This window comes from Apteryx mantelli, chromosome 28, assembly GCF_036417845.1.
Source record: "Apteryx mantelli isolate bAptMan1 chromosome 28, bAptMan1.hap1, whole genome shotgun sequence".
Lineage (NCBI taxonomy): Eukaryota > Metazoa > Chordata > Aves > Apterygiformes > Apterygidae > Apteryx > Apteryx mantelli.
In genome coordinates this window covers 1,004,175-1,011,978 of record NC_090005.1, presented here as the reverse complement: position 1 = coordinate 1,011,978, position 7,804 = coordinate 1,004,175, and the positions used below count along the sequence as shown (strand labels likewise).

The following is a 7,804-nucleotide window of genomic DNA, read 5'->3' as shown; positions in this document are numbered from 1 at the left end:
TTTGCAGTAGTTGGACGTTTTTCTTCCTCTTCGTACTGCGGAAGAGGGACGTTTCCAAGCGTGCCACGGAAGCGCATCTTGTGTCTCTCTAGCTGCTCGCTGTTCCCAACTGTTCATCGACCTCATCGAATTACTGTTGCAGAAGCAGCTCTTTGAGGGCCTGTTGTACAGCGTTACACCCCTTACACTGGAAAAGTCCCGGCTCCGTGTGTGCTTTCCCGGTGATTGCCCCACACCCCATTTCCGGCTGGAGACGCGTTCCTCCCGTCCAGCCATGCGCTCTCCTGGCAGTCGGAGCGCTGGCCTCGACAGGGAGCCCCCAGGGTTCGTTCCCCCCCCAGCCTCCTCGCACCTCCACCTGCCCCGCAGGGACCTCAATTCCCAGATCTGCCAAGTGACCCTCTGCGAACATGTGTAAACCTGACTTTGGTGGTGGGGTGGGACTTTGCAATGCAGAACCGAGGGGACAAACTGATAGAGCTGTTCATTGCTTTTTGCAGCCACTGCTCCAGCAAGCTTCTAGGTCTTGGGCATAGTCGCTGCCACAGGGCTCTTTCGTTTAAAGAACTGAGCAGCCGGGACTGCGGGGACGCTACGGCTGGAGGTGCCTCAGGTCAGGAATCGCCCGTTATTTGCTCCTGCGGCCTCTCCGCAGGGCACCAGGAGTGCGTGCAGGAGCAGAGCGAGGGTAGTCCTCTTCCCGACCACAGCGCTCCTTTAGCGGGTTGTGTTTGTGCGTCCTTCGGTGAATCTGAGTGGAAATGAGATCCCTGTCCATCAGTGGTAAGCTTTGAAGCTGAAACCATGTCTCCTGTGAGCCAAAGGGAGACTACAGCTTGGTAGATGCTGCAAGTACGTGACGCTGGCTAGTGCGGTGCCGGGAGCAGCACTGTCTCATCCCAGGCTGCTGCGCCGGGTGCGCAGGGCTGCTGAGACCCTGCGCGTGGAGCACAGTTTCTGCTCTGCGGTGGGCTGGGGTGGATACAACCCTGCTCTGAACTGGGCAGAGCTGCTTGGCCGCTGCGGGGTCACTTGGCCGGGAGCAGGTCCCGCAGCGCCTGGAGCCCCCTCGCCCCGGCCCAGGGGACGCCCGGGCTGTGCTCCTCACCCCGCTCCTGCTGCCTGAGCTCTGGGGCTTGCTCTGGGGTCCCCTGCACCCTGCATCCCTGCTCCGGTCACCGCTGCTTGCAGCGTCAATGCGCTGTGGGGATCCTTTCAACATTTTGGAAAAAGATTCTCTCTTATCTCCCCATGAAACCCAGGCGGATTTCCTAGAAAGGGACCTTAAAACTGTGTGGTGAGCTCTGTTTTTACTCACATTCAGTAGCACACGTTCTTGAATCATCCCATTGATTTAAAAGTTTGATTTATGAAGTAGTAAATGTGGCAGGATCCAGCCAAGAATGTGTCTGAACTGGCTTTCCAGGAACGGCCGGGCCAGCTGACGGCGATGTGAACTGCTGCGTCAGGAGCAGCCACTGACAGCCAAAAAGTGCAGGAATTCAGCTCCCAGAAGAGCTTGTAATCCATCTGCTCGGATAGAGCGTACCCACCACTGAAAACTACTTGTATTTCCTCACCCTTTAGCAATGCTTCGGAAGCAACAATTAAGTGAAGCTGATTTTGTGTTTCTGGAGGAGTGTCAGCCAGTGTATCCCCACCACATCTGCACCTTAATTTCATTTTACTACCAAGCACGTTGTCTGGACTGCATGAGGAGGAGGCAGAGCTGAGAGAGGAAAAGTTTGCAGGGTCCTGAATGTGTGACCTAGCCTTTTTTCACTTATTTGCTTGGACTTACTGGGTTAAAAGATTCAGATCTACTGCTGCTGTACATTGCGGCCTGGAAAGAACCACTTTGCCCCCGACTTGAAATTCCCAATCCCCAAATCAGAGACTCGCTCGCACATTTCACCTCCTGAGACCCTGTAATCACTTTCTTTGCTGCCTCCATCCACACTGGACATCTTCACCGAATCAGCTGGTTTTAGGTGTTAGAGGAAGTGTAGGTGTGCTGGCCCCTGGGTGCCAAAGATCTGGAATATAACTCCTTTTGGGGAACAGCTGTGTCCTGTAGCTCCAGAAGTGGGCCAGCTCGGCTCTTCAGAGACAGAAGACAAGACTCTAGTTTGCAAGAATGTGAAGAAAAGCTTTATTTGATTTCTGAGCACAGCACAGTGCTTAGAGAAGGTTGAGGGAAGAAGTGTCATGATGAAAAGAGAAGGAAGATGCTTTTCATGGTCTACATATCCAGAGCGCATAAGCTGGAATCTTCTTTTGCTTTGCTATGAGAGGTTTGGCCTATGTCTAAACCATGCAGCAATCTTAACGGGGAGACTGCTGGACCTGCTCACGAGAAGAAATCACCTTCCCATCCTGGACTTCCTCAACGATCGTGCGGATTTGACGCGTAGTTACAGGTACTACAGTGGGGAAAGAAGGAACCATTATTTAGAGAAAAGGAAGGAGAAAGTGCCTTAATGGTATTTCTATGCTGGATTTGTTGTTAACAGCAACTGCCTTAGAAACCCAGTATAACTACAGAGTTTCTATACCTAAATACTTTATTATCATTTCAGTCTGCACAGATAATCTTCTCAAACATGCTTTGGTATATCAGAAGAATAATTTCTGTTGATTCACATTTTGAACATGTGATAGAACAGTAATTTTAGTAAAATGGTAAATAAGAATCTGTGATAAGAAGGTGACTAAGGATGTAACAAAGCTATGTGTGATTAGTGCTTCAGCCAAGACATGTTCTTACCTTCTCTCATATGGGAAGTCATGCTGCAAGAGGAGAAAAATGAAAGAATGGTCAAAAAGGGCAAAAAAGTGAGTGGTTTTTAAGAAGAAATCATTATTTAAGACCTCATCTTTTCTTATAGTACCAGTATATGTTTAAAATGCTTTCCTGAAACTACTTAGTGTCAAGATTTAAAGGAAGAAGAACGTTAAGATATTTGTGTACAAAGGGGATTCAGGCACGTTCGTGACAAAGGCAGCACATATCCCAGCTGCCGTGAGCATTAGTGGTACCTGCTTCTTTCCCAGGATTGCACAGACACTGGCAGGATGGGAAGAGGATCCCCAGCATGCTGGAAGCTGCAGTGCTGTGCTGCTCACTGGGCTGAACTAGACTAGCAGGAGCAAAAGGGGAGACCCTGTTGCGTGCAGTGGGTCAGGAGGGGCAGTAAACTGACGTCTCCGTGACTCTAACCAATCACTCATCCAAGAAAATGGCTCAAGGGGTCCTCCCGGGAACAGGTTGTTCGTCATTTCTTTCCTTGACTATTACCCGTCTGCTCCCCACCCCTGTGTCTCGAGCAAAGCCCTTGTACGTACTGGGCGTCCTCGCCCTCCAGGAGGCGGCGGTACGTGGCGATCTCCTGCTCCAGGCGGGTCTTGACGTCCAGCAGGTTCCTGTAGTCGTGGTTCTGGCGCTCCATGTCGCACCGCAGCTCGGCCAGCTGCTCCTCCACGCTGGTGATGAGGACCTGGAGCTGGGCCAGCTGGGTGCCGTAGCGGGCTTCCGTGTCAGCCAGGGAGCTTTCCAGCGCCGCTTTCTGCGTGCGGAGCAGAGGGACGGTCTCAGAGAGGGACAGAGGGTGGGAGTGAGAGGGCCACCCATGTTTTCCCTTGCCCACAGTCCCACGTGAGTCCCACCCTGCAGCTGGAGCGGGGCACTCGTACCGTGCTGAACTGGGACTGCAGGTCTATCTCCAGGCTCTGGATGGTGCGTCGCAGTTCGGTGATCTCCGTCTTGCCACTCTGAAGCTGCTCCGTGTTGATGGCCACCTCCCGGTTGAGCTCTTCCGTCTGCAGCGAGACAAAACCATAGCGTTAGAGGAGAGGCAAGCAGGCAAAGCCTTGGGTGCAGCACGCCCTGCTCTGCGGCCGGTGAGTGAGCTCACCTTGCTGAAGAACCACTGCTCGGCGTCCCTGCGGTTCTTCTCGGCCAAGGTCTCGTACTGCTCTCTCATCTCGGTGAGGATCTTGGTGAGGTCAATTCCAGGAGCAGCATCCATCTCCACGCTGATCTCTCCACCCACCTGTCCACGCATGGCATTCATTTCCTGGTGCAAAAGAGACATGTTATATCCCCGTGCAATCCACCAATCAACACATAAAGATGTTCTTCTCAAGACAAAAGTTCTTTGGGAAATAAAGCATCTTTCTGCATCTACTTCTGTGGCAGCTAGCAACAGGGGCCAAACCTGAGGCCTTTGCTCCACTGTCACAAATAGAATAATCCAAATTCCGTCTTAAGAAATCTCCACTGGAGTTAAATTTGGCTTTCTCCAGAGAATAAATCAGAGCTTGCAGGTGGCTTCATTTCCCAGGAGGGAGATCCTATGGCCCTGAAGCAGCCGGGATTGTTAGTATCTCCAACAGCTACAGTGGACATTACTGAAATAACAAGTGGTGAATGGTATTTACACAGAATACCGAGAGGATGCACTGTTATCCAGATCATTCTCTACTTCCTTACTAGCAATTCTCATCTTCTCTCTCAGCAATTCAGGACTCAGAGTAGCCCTAAAGATTGGACCCAACCTCATTATTCTGGGCCCAGGCTGCAGTTCCTACAGCCTCTTGTGCCTGGCTCTGCTCACCTCCTCATGGTTCTTCTTGAGGTAGGCCAGCTCCTCCTTCAGGTTCTCGATCTGCATCTCCAGGTCAGCTCTGGCCAGAGTCAGCTCATCCAGGACTCTGCGCAGGCCGTTGATGTCAGCCTCCACGCTCAGGCGCAGAGCCTGCTCTGTCTCAAACCTGGGAACACAACAACAGTCACGAAAGACACCAAGATCTCACCCAGCCAAGGTCAGAGTGGCTCAGTTTGTTGGTCACTTGCTCCCCGCTGCTGCTGCTGTTGTGTCAGTACTGCATAACCCTGATGGTGCCCCCACATCCCGTTGATGATGAGAGCTAGTGAATGCATGGAACAACTGATAAAACAGTGTTCATTTGAGGCAGTAGCATCACTTTGCCCCTGATGTCACTGGGCCTTGTTACCGGGTCTGGGCTTTGTCGAGCTATACACACGCACGAGTTAAACGCATAGCGGAGGCACAGTGCAAGCTCTCTGTGCAAGTGGGCTCATACCTTTAGAACAACAAGCAGTGGGAATAAATTAGTAGATGTTTTGACAGAAACAAAACTATCCCCAAGCTACTGTAAGATTTACATCACAAACTGCTTGGGAAATTGCACGTCCTCTAAACGCCTTTTTTTTTTCAAATGGCTTTCTTGGGTTTAGGATGGGTTTTCTTCCTCATTTCATTAAAAGTCTCTGCAGACTTTGTTCCCTTTTTCCAGGAAAGGTGGCTTACTTGGTCCTGAAGTCATCAGCTGTCAGCCTGGCATTGTCAATCTGCAGGAGGAGGTTGGCATTGTCGACTGTGGTCACCAGGACCTGGAGGGTGGAGAATAAAGAGCAAGCAATAGATGAGTGTCAGAAACTCCTTCTGGCTGACCAAGAGATCTTAACAGAAGTGAGACTGTAGGGATAGGAATAGTTTTGGTGAAGCTTGGGGCTTCCTTGACAGAGTTATATATTGAATCATGACCAGGAGGAACAAGACACAGCTGAGATAGACTGCAAGAAGTATCTGATTACTCTGTGACCTCCCTTTCCAAAAATCCATCAGTGAGTGTTTCAGAGGCATCTCGAAGTCACGTAAGATATGTGAGATCTGATGATAACATTTGTTGTCCTGCTTCAGGGCGTGTGCTGATTATGCAAGGGTCAAGAAAGAATTACCCGCTCGCCCATTCACAGCACAGTGCAATTCTTCTGGCAGGACAGATGGACCAGCAGGGTGCCCTTGCTTGGCAATCCTTGTACCCATTTGTTCTTGGATGGATTTGATTTGCTAACTGCAGGAATGGAGCAAACTGGAATGAGCAGGTGCCTAAGACTTCTGATTTTTATATTGCAAAATAGGGGCAAATAATCCAAACTGAGAAAAGAGTCAGGTCAGGGTTTGGGAGGACACCAATTATGGTGCCAGCGAGAGGGAAAATGGTTTCCCTGCATCACTTGCCAGCAGCCTGGCAACTCGGGCTGTACAAAGGCTTCCTTCATGTTTACTAGTGGCAATTTATAAGTGAGAAGTAACAGAGAAGAACAAAGTTAACTCTTGAGTATTTCCTCCAAAATGGGACAGTAGGAATCAAATCACAACAAAGAGAAATCTCTCCAGAGCTGCCAGGGTTTGTGGTTACGGAGCAAGCCTGGCCGTGTGCTAGTGACTGCTGAAAGGAGGCTAAGATGTCACTCCTGGTCAGCTCCATCTTTTCCTCTTTAACCATCTCAATCAGAATAATATTGAGGAGCTAAAATAAGCAACAGCAGATTGCAAATTCTTTGACTGAATATGTACAAATATCCCATCAATATTTCACAGTTTACACACACCGAAAATTTCCCTGTGTATTCTTTTTAGATAAAATCTCAGAAAGATATGCATTATCAATGCAGACATCTCTAATTCTTAGTTTTTGCATTATGTCCTTTTACATCTGCTTCATCCAATGAAAACTGTCATTTGTCCCATCTAGAAGAATGTAATCAAAAACTGACGTTGACAAATCCCTAAATTTCCAGCCTGGCCATCTGCATGTGTATCTCTTTTACCACATAGTTAGTATCTGCTAATTATAGAGGTAGCAGTTAGTGTTTTTGCTTCCTCTCTAATAAAGACTCTCAGATAAGAGCCATCCCTCTGTGTTAGCCATAGCATCCTACCTTGCTCCTCAGCTCCTCGATAGTCCTGTAATAGGGGCTGTAGTCGCGGTCTGGCCCAGGTGCCTGCTTCTTGTACCATTCCCTGATCTTAACCTCCAGGTCAGTGTTGGCCTCCTCCAGGGCACGCACTTTGTCCAGGTAGGCAGCCAGGCGGTCGTTGAGGTTCTGCATCGTCGCCTTCTCTCCCGCTTGCAGAATGCCTTCGCCGCCTCCAAAGCTGCCCCCATAGCCGCCCCCGAAGCCACCGCCAAAGCCACTGCCAAAGCTGCCCCCATAGCCGCCCCCAAAGCCACTGCCAAAGCCACTGCCAAAGCTGCCCCCATAGCCGCCCCCGAAGCCACTGCCAAGGCCCCCTCCGACGCTGCTGCAGTAGGTGCCCCCAAAGCCCCCACCGAGGCCACTTCCGAGCCCCGAAACAGTGCGGGAAGAGACCGAGTAGCTACTGGCCCTTCCGCTGAGGCTGGGGGCTCTGTACCCTCCTCCGCCAAGGCGCGCGGAGGAGAGCCTGCTGGAGCCTCCCCCGAATCCCCTGAGGGACGTGGAGGAGGAGTATTGCCTGACAGTGGTGGCCATGGCGAAGGATGGCAGAGGCTCTTGAGCTTGAGCGAGACAGCGGGTGCAGCGGGGAAGACCGCGAGTGCAAACTTCCCCCCGGCTCGGAGCCCTTTATAGCCCGGACAGGAGGCGTTGCCTGTGCTTTTCGTCACCCCTGACAGTCTGAGCCAAATTCCAGAGTCATCATTTTTCTCTTTCTGTTTTCATGTCTTTTGTCACATCCCACTAAAAACACTTCAGCTCGCTGGGTCTTCGTCTTCCCTTTAGTTCCCAGCGTTCGGGTGTGATTCAGAACTGAAGGCTCCTTGCTCAGGGCTACGTTTTAGCGTTATGCTGTTACCCCGAGACGCGGAGGTGCTGGCTCCACCTCTGTCCAGCCGCTTCTCCGTGAAGTAGCACAAGTGAATCCATTGTGACATTCCGAGTCGCCTGCAAGTGTCCTATATCATTAAAAACCTACAAATCTATTTATTTGCTTTTTAAAAGAGTATAAAGCCA

At 50.7% G+C, this 7,804-nt stretch overlaps 1 protein-coding gene across 1 annotated transcript; it reads right to left on the bottom strand.

The window, feature by feature from the left end:
- Positions 1-2,135: 2,135 nt before the first annotated feature.
- Positions 2,136-7,372, bottom strand: LOC106487632 (keratin, type I cytoskeletal 14-like). Its single transcript, XM_013946413.2, has 8 exons — positions 6,752-7,372; positions 5,334-5,416; positions 4,617-4,773; positions 3,915-4,076; positions 3,694-3,819; positions 3,346-3,566; positions 2,768-2,790; positions 2,136-2,423 (listed from the first exon to the last, which is right to left on the bottom strand). The coding sequence occupies exons 1-8, from the start codon at positions 7,322-7,324 to the stop codon at positions 2,326-2,328; spliced, it is 1,443 nt and encodes a 480-aa protein (XP_013801867.2). The 5' UTR covers positions 7,325-7,372; the 3' UTR covers positions 2,136-2,325.
- Between the last annotated feature and the right edge of the window lie 432 nt (positions 7,373-7,804).

Coding starts and splice junctions, on each gene's coding strand:
- LOC106487632 (XM_013946413.2), bottom strand. CDS start 7,324: ATGGCCACCACTGTCAGGCAATACTCCTCCTCCACGTCCCTCAGGGGA. Junction 5,417..6,751: donor TCGAGGAGCTGAGGAGCAAG/GTAGGATGCTAT, acceptor TCCACCCTCCAG/GTCCTGGTGACCACAGTCGA. Junction 4,774..5,333: donor GCTGATGACTTCAGGACCAA/GTAAGCCACCTT, acceptor TTGTGTTCCCAG/GTTTGAGACAGAGCAGGCTC.